Source organism: Mus pahari, chromosome 16 (genome assembly GCF_900095145.1).
Source record: "Mus pahari chromosome 16, PAHARI_EIJ_v1.1, whole genome shotgun sequence".
NCBI classification, from domain to species: Eukaryota; Metazoa; Chordata; class Mammalia; order Rodentia; family Muridae; genus Mus; species Mus pahari.
In genome coordinates this window covers 41,496,392-41,516,831 of record NC_034605.1, presented here as the reverse complement: position 1 = coordinate 41,516,831, position 20,440 = coordinate 41,496,392, and the positions used below count along the sequence as shown (strand labels likewise).

The 20,440-nt window shown below is 44.8% G+C and overlaps 1 protein-coding gene across 1 annotated transcript in view; it reads right to left on the bottom strand.

Annotated features, from left to right (window-relative positions):
• Bmp6 (bone morphogenetic protein 6) overlaps positions 1 to 20,440 on the bottom strand; it is a 154,829-nt gene that overhangs the window by 20,963 nt on the left and 113,426 nt on the right. Inside the window, exon 2 of the mRNA XM_021215393.2 lies at positions 10,855 to 11,047. Within this exon, the coding sequence (XP_021071052.1) occupies positions 10,855 to 11,047 (193 nt within the window). The remainder of the gene's footprint in view (positions 1 to 10,854; positions 11,048 to 20,440) is intronic.

The window sequence follows — 20,440 nt, the reverse complement described above, 5'->3', positions numbered from 1 at the left end:
TTGGAGTACTTCCCCAACAAGTGAAAGGTTTCCAACCCAAGTACCAAAAAAAAAAAAAAATAAGAGTCCCCCAAACCAAACAGGATGTGTCTGATCCTCTTAATCATACTCTGGCAGAGTTGAGATGAGATGGCCTCAGCTAAGAGATGCTGTACTGCTGAACGAAGACACCGCCCCCGCATCTGACCACAGTCATCACACCTGGGTTGTTTGGACTTTCTTTCTGTCATGGCAGGCTCAGCTCCACAACATATCCACATCAACAACAACAACTCTCAAAACCAAAGAGAGATGCAATTTGTAAAGCACCTGTTGACTATTTTGATCTCAGCCACCTACACACAGATCCCATTCTGTGTGGTGATCAAGGTTTCCTTGAGCAAAGGAAAATGCAATGGAAAGAGCAATGCCATGTCTTTCCAGGCTAGGGTGTGATTTTCCTCAGACTGATCATCAGACAGGCATGCATGCATGCAGACAGGCACACTCATGGGTTTGAGTAGCAGTGACCAATAACGACATAAATTGGTTGTTATAATTGACTTTATAGCATTTGGTTGTGCTAGGTTTTCACCTCAGTGTCTATCATATTCCAAGATGCTGTAAATACCAACAGGTACCCTTTCAGTTGTATCCGGTATAAGCCACTTCGCTGTCAGAAGACAAATTGAAGGTACTAGCACAAATAGAAGAATTCCTTCTATTTGTTTTCCCTGTGACTGTTCCAAGAGCTTCTGCATAGGCTAGCTCCTCCGCAGCATCCTAATAAAGAAATATGACCAGCTCCAGCATAGCTTTGTCAATACCTTAAGTACTTTGGTCACCATGATCATGCAGCCAGTAGCACAGGCTCTTTACCATCTTCTCTGCCACCTCCAGTGAAGCCTGAATCACACTATGATCCCTCAACTGCAGAGCTTTGAGCTCAGTAGGCCCAGGTGGGCTCTGAGCAGGTGTATATATGACAGGCTTGAGAGAAATGAAGACACTACTGGTCTGGAAGAACATTCCATGAGACCAGGCTCAAAGCTTACCACCTCTCATTAAACACTTCGGTTCTCCCTTTGCCTGCTTGGTAGATGTATGTTTGGAGGCCATCTGCTCTCAAGATGTCTCAGGGAAAGTCAGATTGAGGCCAAGGCAGGAGCTAATGTTGGTTGTATTATGAACTAGTTATCACGTTAGGTCTATAAGCAGAGTCACAGAAAGAATCAAGGTCAATTTTAATGTTTGAGAAGACAGGTAGACATACGAAGGGAATTAATTACTTTATATACAGCCAGGGCTTTTCAACCTGTCTGCTTTAGCTACTGAACAAACAATGACTTTATGTCCTTTGCCAGCCTGCCTTGGTGACAAAGAGAACGAAGAACCCCTCTACCTTTCGAATAAGAACACATCTAAATCTTTCTCATTTTAATTCTCCAGTCCTACATTTCTACATCTTTGTCCAATGTAGGGAAATGAAAGAGTTAAATTACTGCTAATTTGATTGAAGAAGAAAAAAAAAAGATGCTTCATAAAATAATCCTGACCACTAATGTAGCCTGCCAATCCACATGTATGGAGATGCATGCAATCAAAAGCAATCAGTTTCTAGTAATGAATAATACATAAGGCACAGCGTACAGAAACATAAACCTATTTTTCCTATCTCACTCAATACCGAGTGGGTGTGTAACCAATGTTCAAAAGGCTTGCTGTCTTCTACCACACACCGTGACTTCCCTCCAAGGTGAGACACCTCCGCATTCTCCTGGGTATACATGACATTTTTATAATTCTAATTCTACGCTATACTTTCCACACAGATCATCGGAGATGGAGCTAAGCTTGGGGACTTCTCAAGCTCGGGCTTTGGTGTTGTACCTCAGATAGGGAGCCTTCTGGGTAGAAGAAGGGCTTAACAGGGAAGATGTAGCAAGCTACTAGCACTACACAGCCCTCTTCTCAGGTGGAAATGGAACCGATACCAAAAGGTTGATTGCCAGCCTGGGGCCCACACTCAGCTGTCAAAGCCGGGCAGAAAAGAGAACGTGGTGTGGCTGGGGACCAGGATACAAGGCTTTCTTCTCCTCAAGCAACGAAAGCGACTTCCCATCCTGTTTTTCTCAAATATGCCCTTCTTTTTAGAGAAGAAACTGTCTCAGTTATCTGAAAAGGTTGAGTTTTATCTTTACTGAAAATCCAACAGGATTTCATAGCAGCATCCTCTATCCATGAGCCATGCTGTTCTAAAGAAGTGCCTGTTCTGGGTCCTGAGTCCTGTAGCTGAGCCAGCTACCGTGATGGGGTCTCATTATAGATCTGTGTTTGGTTAGTAATACATGTATCAATATTTGGGGGGGGGGAGTACTCCATTAAGAGACTTCCAAATTCAAATGCTATGGTCTCCATGGTATATACTTCTGGTTATGAAGTGTCAGAGTAGTCCCTCCTCCCCACTCCCAATCCAAAACAAACAAAACAAAACAACAGAAGGAATGTGTTGACAAACTCGCCTGTTTGAAAGGATCTTAGAGTGGGAAGCCAGAAAGCACATGAGGGGTCAAATTCAAGACCCCAGAGTGGGGCGGGGCCCGGAGGTGAGAGGTAAGTGCTGACTCTTTCATTTCAGAATACTTGTGAATTCCTATAGTCAGTACACTAAAGCAAAAAGCAGAAGCTTGGCATACTATCACCAGCTAAGGATAAAGATGATGATGATGACGACGACAATGACGACGACGATGATGGGTTGAAGGTATCTAGGATAGGAAAGAGGAAGGTCTCAAAGGAACCAGCCTGCCTGGAAGTGACCATGTAAACACGTTCTCACACAGGTTTGGGTTCAGTTTTCTCCTTCCAAGTTGTGGCTGCCATGAACACCAATATTTTCATTCGAGATATTTGCCAAATATTAAGCTGTGTGTATATACAGGATAGGAAGCTGAGAAAACAACCAGAAAGAAGCTGTTTAGAAGCTTCAGAGAAAACGGGGATTTTGTTGGCAGTTTCGCAATGCTGGGGGAGTTAAAAATGAGAGTTCAGAGCCCACCAAGGATGAGGGCCTCTGCTAAGCATCCAGAGCCTCAGCTGAAACCTCCAGGGGGCTAAGCTGAAAGAGGAGGGGGGAAACCAGAAACAGATGAGCCTTAGCAAACCCGGAACCCCCCCCTCCTCTAGCACAGAAGGATCAAGCAATGGGCTTGCAGCGCCTCTGACTTCCAGGAGAATGTTAAGCCCAGTCAGCAGGAAAGCAACAATGTCTGTAGCAGGTCTTATTAAATTATACACAAAATTTAATAAACAAAGAGCTGTCAGGCAAGTCAGGAAATAAAATCAAATGCAGAAAACAATCAAGGGAATTAAAAAGATGAAGTAAATAGATCCAGAGGTGATCCAGACACTAGAGCCAGACCTAGTTTTCTAAATCCAAGCTTACATAATGGTAACAAATCACAAATGGAACTTGTTCCTGGGTCTAAAAATAGCCTTAATATTTGAAATGTATTGATACTATAAAGGATTAAAAACCACATAATCCTATCGAGTCAGAAAAAAAAATATAAAATGTAACATCAACTCCTAATCTTAAAAAAAAAAAAAAAAAAAAGAGGAAGTTTAGAGGATAATTTCTTTGGTCTAATTAGTTTGTGTTTTTTCTATAGAAATATTTATAACAATCATCCTTAATGGTAAAGTAGTAAATCTTTCACTCCCAGAGATTAGTGTGTAAGTAGATTTCAAAATTACATCGGACTTCCTAGCCAGTAAAATTCAAAGGAAGAAAGGGAGGGAAGAAAGAAAGAAAGAAAGAAAGAAAGAAAGAAAGAAAGAAAGAGAGAGAGAGAGAGAGAGAGAGAGAGAGAGAGAGAGGGGGGGGAGGGAGGGAGGGAGGGAGGGAGGAAGGAAGGAAGGAAGGAAGAAAGGAATTATAAAGAAAAAATAAGTGATATTTAGAGTTGATATGATTATACTCATAGATATTTCAAAAGTCTGAACAGAAAGGAATAGTATTAACATGAATTGTCAAGTTTCTGTATACAAGATCAATACACAAAAATCAATTGCAGTTCTAGATGGGAGCACAATCCAATTACACACACACACACACACACACACACACACACACACACACCACACCACACCACACCACACTACACTAACATTGACCATTAGAACTGAAAATTTCAATGCCCGGATTGGGAGAGGTGACTCAGTGCTTCGGTGGGAACCCACGAGTTAGGTCAATGAGAACCACTGAGCATGGTCACACACATCTCTGTAAGCCCAGAGCTGTGTATGGTGAAGATAGGAGTAGTTCTGGGACTTGCTGGATATTAGCTTTGCCAGGAATTGTGATCTCTGGGTCTGGGGGAGACCCTCCCTCAAAAGAATGAGAGAGGGGGGAGAGGGAGAGAGGGAGGGGAGAGAGCTCTGATACCCTTCTCTGTCCTGTCCCGAACCTTCTCCATCCTTACTTACATATCACACGCATGTATTCTCTTTCCCTCCCCCTCCGCCTCCCCATTTTGATGCTATATGTGGTAGAAAATGCATTTTAAGTTTGCTAATTCTCAGTTTAAATGTCTTCCCAAGAAACCTGCATGTTAGGATGTAGTAGACGAAGGGCATCATACATAAACAGAATAGGCTGCCACTGCCGAACAATACACTTTTGTCAGGCAGGGAGGGCATGAAATGTGAGATCCAACAGAGGCAAGATGACTAACTCATGCATGGAACGGCCACCCCTCAGCAAGTAAACTTCTCTGTCATAATTTCTGACTGGCTCTCACACGAATCTCTTGGACTTTCAGGAACACAAAGCTTACTGAATAAGAACTGTAGACAGGATGGCGTTGTTTAAAGACCTCGAAATTGCCTGATTTATCCAAAGATGCCATGATGGTTTGAATGCTGTCTGAATAGTTGGTCGCCAGCTGCTGCTGCTGCTGGTGTTCTGGGAGATTGTAGAACCTTTAAGAGATCTGGCTTGCAGAAGTGGGTCTCTGGTATAACCCATAAGGTGGGCTCATGGGTTTTAGCCTGGCCCTGGTTCCCCACGTTGGTCTCTGCACCAACTCCAACCACAGATTAAGCCACCATGCCCCACTGGCCATGATCGTGTAGGCTAAAATAAACCTCTTCTTCCCTAAGCTCCTCTTTCGTAGCTAAACTTGATCACTATGATGAGATAGGTAACTAACACAGATACGCTAGAAATAAGTCATGCTGTGTGTGGAAAGCAACGGGGCACCATTTTGCTGCTCTGTGTGGCTATGGGAGGGCAGGAGGAATTCTGAGCAGTCTGTAAGTGCAGTCCAAGCATGAAGACAGCGACTGTGCACATCACACATACGTTCAGGAGTGATCCTGAGGCATGCAGAGGGCCACACATACATTTATCCTAGTCTTTCTTCTCTATCTCTCGCCAACTCTACAAAAGATGCTGATGGGTGACGGTTGGTCAAGAGAGCAGCTGAAGTATGGAAAGGCGTTCTGTAGGAAGGCCTGAATTCTATCAGATCCACACTATCACCAGTGGGAACAGACTGGAGCATCCTTTGTGATGCCTGCATCTGAGCTCAAAAGATGGGGGTATTGGGCATGTCGTAAGTGGGGTGCTGACCTATTCTGGGCACTTGTTGTTAATCCTAGCTTAGGGGTGCCTCCGTATCATAGGGTGACTTTGAGGAAATACAGCAAATGGTAGTTTCAGCAACAGTTAGCCTTGGCAAAATTCAAACATGCTACACTTTATTCTTTCAAATGTGATGGTTGACTCTCCTATTTGATACAACAGGAGAAAATCCTAATGGGGGAATATGAAGGGAAGGCCTTTTCTAAACTGTTAATTTTATATAAGATGCAAATTTATATCAGCAAATATCAGTGCTAAATCTTGCTCTTGTTTTAAATATATTTTATTAATTGAGGATTTCATACAAGTAGAATGTGGTGATTTGAATGAGAAGAACTCTCATGGGCTCATATATTTGAATGCTTAATCCCCAGTTAGTGGAACTGTTTGAGGCAGATTAGAAGGATTAGGAGGTGTGGCCTTGTTGGAGGAAGTATGTCATTGGGGTGGGCTTTGAGGTTCCAGAAGCCCGTTGCCAGGCCCAGCGTCTCTCTCTTTCTGCCTGCTGCCTATGGATGTCAGCTCTCAGCCCATACTTGCCTGTCTGCTGCTATGCTTCCCACCCTGATTGATAATGGACTAACCTCTGAAGCTGTCAGCCCCAATTAAATGCTTTCTTTTGTAAGAGTTGCCTTGGTTGTGGTGTCTCTTCACAGCAATAGAACAGTGACTCAGACACATTCCATGTGTTTTGATCATATTAATATCTCATGCCTCTCCCAAACTTCTCCCAGGATCACTCCCCCCTCCCACTACTCTCTCCATTTTAGGTGCTGGGGATGGAGCCAGTGCTCTACACATACTGGACAAGTGTTCTACGCCGATCTACACCCCATCAAACTCATCTTAAAAATATAAGCACTCAAGCTGGGCATGGTGGTGCATGCCTGTTATCCCAGCACTCGGGAGGCAGAAGCAGGTGGATTTCTGAGTTCGAGGCCAGCCTGGTCTACAAAGTGAGTTCCAGGACAAACCCTGTCTCGATAAAACCTATATATATATATATATATATATATATATATATATATATATATATATATATTCACCAAACTGCTGAGTCATCTTAAAATTTTAATTGTTGTTATTGTGCAGATGTGCACACGATGTATCTATGTGCATAGTTCATACAAGTACCATGACATGTGTGTAGTGATCAGAAACTACTTTGTGGAGTTGGTTCTCTCTGTCCACCTTTGAACTGAGGTCACCAGGCCTGCGTGGCAAGCACCTTTACCAGAGGAACCATCCTGCCAGCCCAGCGCTGAGTAGCTCTTAAAAGAAGTAACATAGGAAGGGTGTCCTGTGTGCTGTGGACTTAGCGGAAATACTCAAGCTGTTCTCACTTACGACCTAGAGGCTGCTTCTGGTCTTTCCGTGACTTATGTATGTTCCATCCCAAGATTCCTTCTCCGGTTTATCAAGTACCATGTTTCTCTGAGAAGTGCCCTCTATTTAAGAAGCCAATTGTAGTTGTTAGAAACTTACCTGTTCCGAGTATTTACAGGTCACAGAAACACATTTCTATAGCCAGGACTTGACTTCTTGGAGGCTTTTGTAACCTCCCAATCACTCTCCTGACTACTTTTTATGTCAGCTAAGACTCGACACACCATCTCCCCAGCCCTTTAGCTGAAGTTGTGACTTAGTGTTCAGAACCTCAACTTCCCTCCTTCAAGGAGGCCAACTGTTTTGGTAACACAAACATTTGTTAGATTAAGTGAACACAGCAAATGCTATAAACTGCGCTTCAGCACAGATTAGATAAATAACTTTCCTCTATGCTCAGAAAAGCATGTCCAGCCAAGACACCCCAAGATGGTACAGATGGGGAGGTCAAACCTTCCGCAGAAGGAGCCCTACAGCTAAGTCTGGAGGCCTCTGACAGAACATTTGGAAGTAGCGGGAGGCCTGGGCTCCTGGCCCACAGATAAGAAAAACTCCCCCAAGCCAACCTGGAGTCCTTCAAAAGCATGAATGCCTCCCAGATTTCTTAGTATTCTCTTTCTCTGATGCTCACACATTAAATCCATCCAACTGGCAAATGCTCCCATCCTAGAAGACAAATTGACAAGAGAGCCACCCAAGGTTGGGACCATTCTGGTTTCTGCTTTTCAAACTCACTGCTGGCCCCCAGGAAGGATGTTACCGCCACCCTGAGCACACAGCAGCTGTCCCTTCTTGGCTAGAGTTCAGTCTGAACCTCACAAAGCTTCTGTTAGCTCTCTCTTTAAAATAAAAATTCTTTTGAAAAAAAAAAATTCCACAGTCGCTATACTTCCAGCCTAGCAGTTTTGGTATGACTTCTCCTGCAGGAGAGGGAAAAACACACACTTCAAACGTGTGAGTCAGCCGAGCGTGGTGGCACACGCCTTTAATCCCAGCACTTGGGAGACAGAGGCAGGCGGATTTCTGAGTTCGAGGCCAGCCTGGTCAGCAAAGTGAGTTCCGTGGGACAGCCAGGGCTACACAGAGAAACCCTGTCTCGAAACAACAACAACAACAACAACAACAACAAACAAACAAACAAAAGTCCCCCCAAAACCAAAACCAACAACAACAACAACAAAAAAAACAAACCCCAAAACGTGTATGTGTCAAAAAGGGGCCTTTGGGCTACTCACAGAGGGAAGTAAAATGGAATATCCAGTTGGGCAGGTTGAAAAGCCAACGGCTAAGACAAGGCTAAAAGAACCACCGAATACCAATGTTCTCCAGCGCACCAAAAGACCAAGGTCTAGCAAGGAAAGATTCTGCTTCCCAAAACAAGCTCTCTATGATAAAGCTATCAGATACACTTGTATTGAAGAGGGAAAGTAAGACACCAGGAAACTTCCTTGTTCTGAAATTCTGCTCCATTGTCACCAGACCCCAATGGCTGTATTTTACTCATTGTTTAACTGTACCAGCTAAGACCTGAACTACAGCCTTAGTGTATGTATTCAGCACCATGATCGATTCCCAGTGCCTGGAATCTGCTGGTCCTTCTAGCCCAGGACAAATGGCTGAGATGTCTACTAACATCATCAAAGCTGATGCTGGCTGCTAGGCTCTCCCAGCATCCCTTAGTCTCTACCTGTTCTAGGTTGTCCCTGGCTAGCAAACCTCTCCCCTTACCTGGAAATCTCCAGCCCAGGTAGTTGACTGGGCTCCCCCCAACCCCATGCTCTGCCACTATATAACTCAGCCGTTTTGGCTACACCAGTCTCTTGGCCCAGGCCATCTTTCTTGGTCTGTGGCTCCTCTCTGGCTCTCCTTCCCTCTCTCTCTTCCCTTGGCCCAGCTCAGTCTGGCCGTGTTCACTCTGGACTCTTCCCGATATCTCTGCCTCTGGCTGTGCTTCTCCCTTTTATCAATGGTAAACCTTCCCCTTTCCCATACCTAGAAGCAGTCACGCCCTCCTTTTATTTCTCCTTATCATCCCCCTGGTGCTGAAAGCCACGAGTGCCACCAGGAGCTCCCATCCAAGGGACTTGGCCGCTCTGAACCAAGCTGCTGAGCTGACTCCCCGAAGGTATGGATGGATCATTTATTTCTGCTGGCTTCTGCCCACCTACCCAATTTGAGTCTAAATTCTAGAGTTGGATTCTTAAGCTGCTCCCCACCCCACCCCCACGACCTGCTCCTTTCCTGGTCCACTCCATGTCTTCCCAGGCTCTCAGGGCCTTCAACGCCCTCCCAAGGCCCCCACGAGGCACTCTCAGCTCTGCTACAGCTATCTGGGTATCTCTCTATGCCCATGCGGGCATGGGCACATCTTTAAAGACACTCCATCTTTTCCCTCAAAGCTCTCAGATCTCTCCTCAAGATTCCTCTTCTTCCTCAGGGCTGCCTGCTCCTCCTTAAGCCCTCCTCCTAGGCCCCCTCCTCCCTTGGGTGGTGCTCTAGTACTCTGAGAGCCTGTGCTTTGTTTCTCAGCTCCCTCCTCCAGTCCCACAGCCACCTACACAGTCTTCTCAGCTCCCTCTTGAGGCTAATAGAAATTCTGTCCTGTTGCGTTTCCCTAGGATAGACCAGAGTGTGCCCAAGTGCCAAACATTGGTATGCTTTCAAAGTGAATGCAACCTTTCCCCAGGGCTAACCCCTGTTCCTTATCATCTCGGCAGGCATGCTTGCCATGGTCCTCCACACAGATTCATACATCCACAGAAGAAACCAAGGTTAATCTGGAATCGCTGGAATCTCCTGGAAAGTCAGTAGTTTTCCAAGGCCAGTTAGATTTGGCTTCTGAAACCAAAGGAGATACTGGGCATGCTGTACGTAATCCCAGGACTCAAAAGGCAGAGGCTGAAGGGCTGTAAGTTTGAGGCTAGCCTGAGCTACATAGCAGCCTGACCTTTTTTTTTTTTAAATAAATAATAATAATAAAAAAAGAGGCAAAGTAACAGAAATGTCTTTGGGTCTAAGAGTGTGGGATCCACTAAACATTCTTCTTCCATGTTCATGTTTGCATCTGCCTTCTAATAGCTATAGACATTATCAGTGGCACAAGTGGCACCCGAGTCCTGTCCTCTCTACCTCCCGTATTCTGTTCTCAGTGTGCAGTGTGCTAAAAAGACTCGCCCACCTGCTCAACAGGATCACACCGATTGGCTTCCCGTTTCTACAGATTTGAATTAAATGTTCACTGCTTACTTCTCTCTGCCTTACTGTGCTCCAGGAGTCGCTGGGCAAGCTTGATTATTCTTTATTGCAGATTTTTCCCCCTATAAATCACTCTGAACTCCTTTTAGAAAAGAATAATAACACAGACATAAAAGAACAATAACAGAAAAAAAAAGTAATCTATCATTCCCTGTATCCAACCGATGGTGTTTATACATGCTTATCCAAAGCAAACATGTATGTATATTAAATATACAAATATATACCTTGCAGTCACCTGGCTTATAATCTCTTGTAAGTGCTATTCTGTAATTTTAATGTGTACATTAATTTAGCCGCTCACACATCATCAAAACTGGAGACCAAGTTGACCCCAATAAATCAGAGTTGACTGGTCTTCAAAGATGCTTACTAAGTATGTTTACTGACTTGCTTAGGAAATAATGTCTATTTGAAAAATCACCTTAATAGTAAAACATCCTGCCAACGAAACACTGCCCCTGAGAACACCAGCTCTTCATGTTCAATAGCTCCAGACCACCTTCCCGAGACACCTGATGTCCCATGAGGGGAGAGGGTGAGAAGTGGGAGCAGCCCCACCCTTGGGCTTCCTCCAGGCTCCATACCTGTGCTGATGCTCCTGCAAGACTTGGTAAATGCTGATAAGAAAGGTTTGGTTTTTAAAACTCCCCACCACACAGTCCTTGTAGACGCGGAACTCAGCAGCCGTCACCGCCTCACCCTCGGGAATCTGGGATAGGTTGAACTTGAACTCTTTGTGGTGTCGCTGACGTGGGGAGAACTCCTTGTCGTACTCCACTATAGGATTAAAGGAGAGAGAGAGTGACAGCTATTGTTACTCGACCAGGTGCCACGGGTTCATCTCATGACCGTTCCCCAGTTTTACTTCACAGGTTACCAATTACCAGCGGGTGGGTTAGGGAGACCGAGGGGCTGAACCTGGCAGGTAGAGACTGGAACCCTCCCTCCTGCCCCAGATGAAGCCAAATGTTTGCACTGCATTCTATTTGGATACTGTAGTTTCAACAGTTGGCTGAAACATGATCAGCGTGAGGTTGAGTTGTTTGAAGACTCTTGGCTTCAGCTTTCCGTATCAGGGGAAAAAAAAAAAAAAAGACTGTGTAGAAAAGTCTGAAAAGGAATGAAATATGGAAGAAGAACTTGCCACCTGCTAAACTTCCCAAGAGTTGCTGGTCACCAAAACAATATAGGTAACTGTCACTGCAATCGGTTGCCCACCAGAAACAGACGGGGAGACTTTGTTGGAGAATGTGCCAAATGCTCTGCCTGCAGAGCACAGAGAATCAAGAGGAAACTGAGATAAAAGAAAGACAAGCAAACAAACACAAACATGTGATGTGGGGTTTGCAACCCCATAGGAAGATCAACAATATTAACCAACCAGGTCCTCCAGAATTTCCAGGGACTAAATCACCAACCCAAGAATACACATCCAGCCACATATGTAGCAGAGGATGACTTTATCGGGCATCAATGGGAGGAGAGGCCCTTGGTCCTGTGAAGGCTCGATGCCCCAGCGTAGGGTAATGCTAGGGTGGTAAGGTGGGAGTGGATGGGTAGGTGGGGGAGCACCCTCATAGAAGCAGGGGGGAAGTGGGACGGGATAGGGGGTTTGTGGAGGGGAAACCGAAAAGGGGGATAACATTTGGAATGTAAATAAATAAAATAAATAAAACATATAAATAAAAACCAATAAAAACATAATTAAAAAATGTGATGTCTATCAAGCTACCTTCTAAATATTTATGTTTATTCCCATAGGTCAGTGCTGCTGTTTGCTTTGGGGAGAGAAACTGCTATTGTAGCAGAGAGTGGGACCTACAGAGACTCACGTCTGCTCCAAGTCTGGTGATAACTGACTACTGAATGCCTAACATGGGTGGGACATCTGTGGCCACTGCCACCTTCAAGACTCAGGGAGCATGGGAGAGGGCAGGATGTAAGAGCCCAAGATGGGGTAGAATGTGGTAGGACACTGTCTCTTGGGCATGCCACACCACTGCACTGTGATAGCTAAGATCTACACAAGATTTGACTCATGAACATCCTGTCACGGAAGAAGAGACTTTTTACACACACACATACACACACACACACACACACCACCCCAAGGATCTACAGGAAGTTAACAGTGAGTGGGTGGAGGGGAGACATCATCTTCTGTGGTGTAGCCATTGGTGAGGTACCTAGGCTCCTATAAATAACCTGTCGCTCATACATAATCAAGAAACCCTAGCTGGGCGTGGTGGCACACGCCTTTAATCTCAGCACTTAGGAGGCAGAGGCAGGAGGATTTCTGAGTTCAAGGCCAGCCTGGTCCACAGAGTGAGTTCCAGGACAGTCAGGGCTATACAGAAAAACCCTCTCTCGAAAAACAAAAAACAAAAAACAAAAAAACAAAAAACAAAAACAAAACAACCCCCCAAACCCTAATGATAGGTCAAAAGACATGGAAGTAGGGACAGTTGGAAAGAGGGAAGCAGTGGGAGCAAGAGGGGACACGAAGATAACGAGGGATTAATGCGACCGGAATATACGAAAGGTCATCATGAAATCCAACATTATGTGGAATTAGCATATGCCAATGACCTGCCCACCTTTCTAGCCTTCTCCCTGTTGGCTCTTCCCTCCCCAGTTTTGTTCATGTGACACCATCTGTAGCTGACATGAAAGGGGTACCCAGCGCTGAACTTGGGAGCTGTGATATGAGTGGAGGACAGGCTGTGCCTTGCCCCTTGTCCTGCCTTGACCTTCCAGGGGCCTCTACACTTGGCTTGCTGTCTGGGAAAATTCTTGTAGAACACTAAACTTGTTATCTGAGAACTCCACACACGAATTTGCATTCTTACTCTCATCACCCACCCACCCCCATCTCTCCCCACCTATGTCAACATGCCCAAGTCCCTTTTCCACACTCATGTTTTATAATTTTGTGGCCATGGGTTTGGAACTATCCATTGGATCCTGGCATTGGTTTTTATTGAGGAGTCAGGCTAGTAAAGTCTCAAAGAAGATGATTCCCCCCTGTAATGGGAGCAAGGGCTCAAGACTCTAGGGGCCAGCTCTGTGTGCCAGGAAACTGCTGCAGCGCTTTTAAATTTGACAGCAGAACCCAAACAGGATACAACAGCAGTGTTACTTGGTATCAATGGCTTATATTAAAAAATAAATTTAAGGATGGACCATACACATGTATACATACATACATACACACACACACACACACACAAATACATAGTACCTGGATACACACACACACACACACACACACAGTACCTGGATTCAGTTTCAGTTGTGGATGACTTTCTATCTACAACACACAGAGCCTGAGATTCCACCTCACACCAGTCAGAATGGCTAAGATCGAAAACGCAGATGACAGCAGATATTGGTGAGGATGTAGAGAAAGAGGAACACTCCTCCACTGCAGGTGGCATTGCAAGCTGGTACAACCACTTCGGCTCCTCAGAAAATTGGAAATAGTTCTACCTGAAGAACCAGCTATACCACTACTGGGCATATAGGCAAAAGATGTCCCAACATGTAATAAGGACACATGCTCCACTATGTTCATAGCAGCCTTACTTATAATAGCCAGAAGCTGGAACCAACCCAGACGTCCCTCAACAGAAGAATGGATACAGAAAATGTGGTACATTTACACAATGGAGTACTACTCAGCTATTAAAACAAAACAAAACAAAGACTTCATGAAATTTGCAGGCAAATGGATGAAACTAGAAAATATCATCCTGAGCGAGGTAACCCAGGCTACAAAGGAACACACATGGTGTGCACTCAAAAGCTTAGAATACTCACGACACAACTCACAGACCATAAAGAGCTTAACAAGAAGGAAGATCAAAGAATGGATGTTTCAATCCTATTTAGAAGGGGAAACAAAATAATAATGGGGGAGGTAGAGGGGTGATTGGGAGGGAGAGAGGAGGGGGAGGGGAGAAAGGGGAGCAGGAACAGGTATTGGAAGGGACAGGAGAGAAGTCCAGAGGGTCAGGAAAATGAATAGAAATATGTAGTAGTGGGGGTGGGGGTGCTGGGGGAGCCACTAGAAAGTCACAGATGGACCTGGATGGCATAGGTTTAAGTGCCACAAACCAGGTGCAGACCGGTAGAGCCAGGTGATCTCATTCATAGGCACCATCTATGAAAGACAAACTTCTAGAAGCAGAGAGTAAAATGGTGGTTTCCTGGGGTCAGGGGAAAGAGCTCTTACAAAGGGATTTAGAGAAAGCCAACGAGAGGATCCAAGAGTTAAATTCTGTATGATGACTATGATTTACAGACCTGATGGGCATTACAGTGACTAGCAGAATGCACTGCCTTGATATAAGCCCTGCTGAGGATGTGATGTGGGGGGTGGGGGAGGGGGCAAGGGGAGAGCCCCTCTGCCACAGCGGGCAGAGAGGAGATCTGTGGCACTCCGTCAGCACAGGCCCCTATGTCTCAAAAAAATCTGGAAAAGAAAATATATGTCACTTTTTTTTTCTGCATACAGGCAGAGGCAAAAGAAATTTTAATTGCTGGTTATTAGTCTTGTTCAACTGTCTGGTGTCACTCCTGGGTAAGAGGAATGGTATCAAACCCCAGATGCTCGGTTCTCAGGTTCTGAGAAAGGGCAGAGGCTCTGCTTCTGCCCTAACTCCACATTCTTTTCTGACTAGAGGCTGGGGTGGGGCGGGGAACCTGTTTGTTTTGTTACTATGTGACCAGTCTTACCATGTAGTCCAGGTTAGCCTAGAATTTGCAATAATACTCCTGCTTCTTCTGACTTCCGAGGGCTGGGATTGCAAGTCTATACCACAGTGCCCAACCCTTTTAGTTTGTTTGATGAAATTCATTTTTATTTTTAATTATATGTGCGCATGCGCATCTATATGGGGGTATATACCCTTGGGTAAAGGTGCCATCAGGATTAAGAAGAGAGCTTTGGATCCTCTAGGGCTTAAGTTGCAGGCTTTTGTAAGCTGCCCAAGGTGGGTGCTAGGACCCCAAGCCTCTTAGTTTTCTTAATGACAATTCCAAAGAAATTGCAGGAACAAATTCATCTCTGACAGAGCAGCTTTTGTAGGGGTTTGTGGGAAAACACAAGCCAAATTATTTGCCACCTCTAACTTCCCGTTTCCTTCCATGTGCTGTTTTCTATCATCTCCCGAGAAAAGCTTTGGCGATTTGCCATCTTAGTACAAATGAACAAAACTAGCCTAATAGCTCTAATAGGAAGAACAGAAGGACTCAATGGTATTCCCTCAAACTAAGAAAAATTAGCTTACCCATGTCTGCAAGGGTTTCAATAAAGATTTTTTTCCAAAATTACCATATAGTTATATGACTACCCCTCTAGATTTGAGCTGTTTTCTTTCTCAGTTCAAAAGCTTTTAAAGATTTTTTTTTCATGTGTACGAGTATTTTACCTACATGTGTGTATGTGCACTGCGTACACGCCTGGTGGCCTCAGAGATCAGAAGAGGGCGTGAGATACCCTGGAACTATGGCACAGAAATATATGCAGGTGAAACACCCATACACATGACAAGTTAATATTTTTAATTAAATAATATTAAATTAAATAAAATAATATTCTGGTGGGAAGATTTGGGAATGACATTGACTGTTTACCAGAGACCACGAAGAACTCCAGATGGTTGTGAGGCACCGTGTAGTGCTGGAAATCCTACCTAGATCCTCTGCAAGAACAATAAGTGCACTTAATAGGTCCCCGCCCCCTTTTTACTCAGGGAAAAGTTTTGGCTTCAGTTAGAGTCAAATAAGGTCTGGGCAGAAAGCAGATGGTGGCACGTCCTCACAGTCTGCTAGTCAGGGCCTGAGAATGAAAAGCAAGATTGTTGAAGGGTTCACTCAGGGACGGCCACACAGAAGGTGGATCACCTTTCCCTAAAACTGATCTGCCTTCTAAACTTTATATGTTATCACTATTGGCTAAGATGAATTAAATCCAATTTCTCAAACAGATTTTCTTTTTAAAAAATAAAAGTTCACATGTCCTTTCTATAGGACCTTTGGGATACTTAATTTTAACGTAGCTAAATGAAAACGGGGTTTTAAAGATTCCTTAGAGAGTACCATAAGAATTCCTCAAAGAATTTCTTCCATTTCTAGCTATGAATAGAAAAACAATTATGTACATAAAACGAAATATGTGAAAGTAAGATATTTCGGTTGTGAGAAGCCGAGGTACAGACAGGATTTCCGATAAATGGGAAATGTGGTAAGCGGTCCTTACAGAGTACCATCAGTACCAGCCAGACACCCCCAGCTGAGCGTGTAACCTGCTTTTGACTGTGGATGGCAGCACGTGTAAAACTGAAGCACTTCCTATGCTGTAGTAAACTTTGAACTTCCTCACCCTGTACCTGTAGGGGAAAGACAGCTACCTACCATGAAAGGGTCTCACGCCCTGAAATCCACCGTTAGGAAAATCAGACACAGGCAGAGTACATGGAAGAAGAGAGGGTTGGAGATAATGGGGAGGGAAAGGGAAGGAAAGGGAATGTCCAACCACTCCACATTTGTTTAAAATTCAGTTTTGAGGGTTTTTTGTTTTTGTCGTTGTTTTTGTTTTTCAGATTTATTTATTCCTAGTACTTGGGAGGCAGAGGCAGAGGCAGGTGGATAGCTCAGCTTAAGGCCATTATGGTCTACAAATAAAGTTCCAGGATAGTCAGGGCTACACATAGAAACCTTGTCTCAAAAATGTGTGTGTGTGTGTGTGTGTGTGTGTGTGTGTGTGTGTGTGTGTGTGTGTGTGTGTGTGTGTGTGTGTGTGTGTGTGTGTGTGTGTGTATGTGTGTACATACATTAATTTTTTTATTCATTGAGAGTGGATTAATGTATATGCAAAATGTTCATGTAGTACCAGAGGGGTCCAGAAGAGGGCATCATATTCTCTGGAACTGAAGTTACAGGTGGCTTTGAGACACCTAATGTGTGTGGCTTAGGTATTAAACCTGGGTCCTCTGCAAGAACAACAAGTGCTCTCTTCATCTTTCCAGCTAAACTTTTGTTTTGCTTTGTTTCGTTTTGTCTTTTGAAAGAAGTTCTTATGCAGCCCAAACTGGCCTTGAATTCACCATGTAGACTAGGCTAGCCTTGAAATAGTAATCCTGCCTCCACCAGGACTAGGGTTATAAGCATGTAGCCATGCCTATTTGAGGAAGCCATCTTGGACATCCGGTCCCTTGGTGCTTTGGATAAGTCTAGCCACAGCTACCAACTGGCATGAGAAACCTTGAGGAAGACCCATCGTGCGGAAGACAGTTGTTACAAAGGACTGAAAAACCACAGTGCCTTGTTGGTTTTGGCCACTACAGTTTGGGAGATTTGTACGACAGTGTCAGAAAACTCAAGAAAAGGAAAATACAAAGAGGCTAAGAGAGGAAGGAGGAGGAAGGGAAATCTTATCCTACTAGGAAGTGGGTGGTGGCTTTTAATCCTTAAGGCTGAGGACTGTCCAACACTGGGAGGCGATGTGCAGGAGTAAGGAAGAATGCAGATACAGGCAGGTGGTGCACATCTGTAACCAAAAGGAAGAGGTTGGGGGATCAAACACTTAAGAACAGCAAGGGAGAGATGACTCAGTTGATAAGAGGGCAAGCAGGAGGACTTAGTCTGGTCCCCAGCACCCACATGTTAAGGGTACATCTACATAATCCCAGCCCTTGGGAGAATGGAATGGGACATGGAGTCTAGAGGATTCCTGGGGCTTGCAGGTCAGCTTGTTTAGCCAAATAGTTGAGTCCCAGGTTCAGTGGGAGTCCCTGCCTCAAAAAATAAGGTGGGAAACAATGGATACCTAAGGCTGATCTCTGGTCTGCATACATATGTACATGTATACCCACATGCATGTATACATGCGTGTGTGTGTGTGCACACACACACACACACACATACACACTGTGAACAAAATGCTTGGCTCACAAAAGGAACAAAAAGAAAAGAAAAAGAAAAGGGTAAAGAATTTGGCAAATTCTCCCAGGCATAGAAAGATAAAGATCCTAGAAATAAGAAAGCCATGACTTTATTACAATGTGAATTGCAACCCCTTGCCTTCTGGGAACCTTTTCCCTTCTAAGACAACACTGAACATTCTTTCCTTTTATCCTCTTCAGAGGAGATTCACATTCTCTATAACCCCGAGGGCCTTTGACCATTGCCTTCATTTCTCATCCAACCTCTCCCCCTCCCCCTCCACAGTCATCTGGCCATCTCCTGTGCCTTAGTGTGAGCTGCCCTGCCGTCCTCTCTTTCTCCCAGGATGTAGAGCCATTATTGCTGGCATTTGCTGGGAAATCCCTATTTCTCTGCTTCCATTGTGCATATAGTTGTCTTTATGTTTGTGCACTGATGGCTCACGAGGACATATGACATGGATACACTTGCTTAGGTTACCGCCTCCATGTGCATCTGAAGACCATATAACAGTAACGTTTGCATGTTCAATGCCCCACCCCCACCCCCTTGGGCTCATGTCTTTTGAAGACATGCTCTCCAGCTGACAGCACTATTTTGGAAGGATGGAGGACCTTTAAGAGGTGGAGTCTCGCCGGAGGAAGTAGGCCCCTGGGGTTGGATTTTAAACCTTTCTTAGCCTTGTCCGACTTCTTGTTTAATTTTTTACTCCCTAACTGCGCATGTCATGTCCCCAGTTCCTTCCGGTTCCTGCCGCCATGGGCCCATCTCGTATTCCTGCCACCGTGATTTCCCTGCCATGAAGGACTGCATTCTTTCTCAATCCTTGAGCCAAAATAAACCCTTCCTTAGGTTGTGGTGTGAAATCTCCGCTTCCCTTTGTTTTTCTTGTGTGATGTTGACAGTACGCTCGCCCGAGTTACAGCATCAGTTGAGAAGGGATAACATTTCCTAAGATCTGGTCAGAGACCAGCCATCCAGCACAGCCAAGGACATGGTGCAAATATCCACAGCAAACGTTGTGGCAGTTCCTGGCAGTGATTTGACGATGCAGCCCTGTGAGTTCAGAACAGGCCTGGGCTGAGTCTCTTAGATATTGCTAATTAATACTTCCTGTAATGAGTGTTGTCTTTCAGAACGGTGTATCCTGCACTTATGAAATCACATTCTCCTCCTCTCTGGTACAACAGTGCTGTATTCTCCAAGGCAGTAATTCCTAGAATTTTTACTTCAAGGACCAGTTCAAACTTTTCTTCTTAACCAGTAATAACCTTGTATGAGGTCACCTGCTTTCTGTTTGTCCTTTGTAAGGTCAGTGGAAGCAAAACAACACACTGCGTTCTTTCAGCTGTTTCTCTATCTTTCCACGTCTACGGCAGCATATTTGTTTTAACACGAAGTAAAACAGAAAGGACACTACTGACAAAACAGAATCCCACCGTCCTTTCAGTGGAAGGAATTTGGCTTGCAGACCTCACTCTTCTCTCTCTCTCTGTTTGCCTCAGATTCTACCTGTTTAGATTTCAGACTGGTCCTGGATCTTGGGCCACAATATAGGGTCCATCATCACCCTAAGAACAGAGGTGACAGGTTTAAGGGTGATGCAGCTTATGGAGCACTGAAGCAGGACAAGGAAGAACCAAGCTATTCCTAGAATGTAAGCAGCATCTCTGTATCCCTGCCTGGTCCATCCCCACCTCTGCCCCATACCATGAGCATCATTCCTACCATGCCTCTTAGAAACAAACGCTTCTACTACATATGTGCGAATTCACTGCCATTTATAGGGATTCATTTTGCTCTTTCTTTTTCTTTCCTCTTAGAGGCTGGGCAGAAACTGAGCAGGCACTGGAGAATAAAGGACAGGCATGTTCACAGTGAGCATGCAGAGGGTACCTGCAGATGCCCAGCTGCATATCAAACTGGGGAACAGGCTGCAGGTCCCACAGGTGGGCATAGCTATTCTGAGGGTGCAATACATTAGTCTCATCTCCCCTTCCTCATCTTTACCTCAGATGGGTCTATTAAACACATGACATTTCCTTACAAGAGGTGGTGAACGCCGTTGACCAGCCCACCTCTCTTCTTCACCCTTACCGTAAACGGATCTGTTAAAAACACAGACTGTGGGGCTGGTGAGATGGCTCAGTGGGTAAGAGCACCCGACTGCTCTTCCGAAGGTCCAGAGTTCAAATCCCAGCAACCACATGGTGGCTCACAACC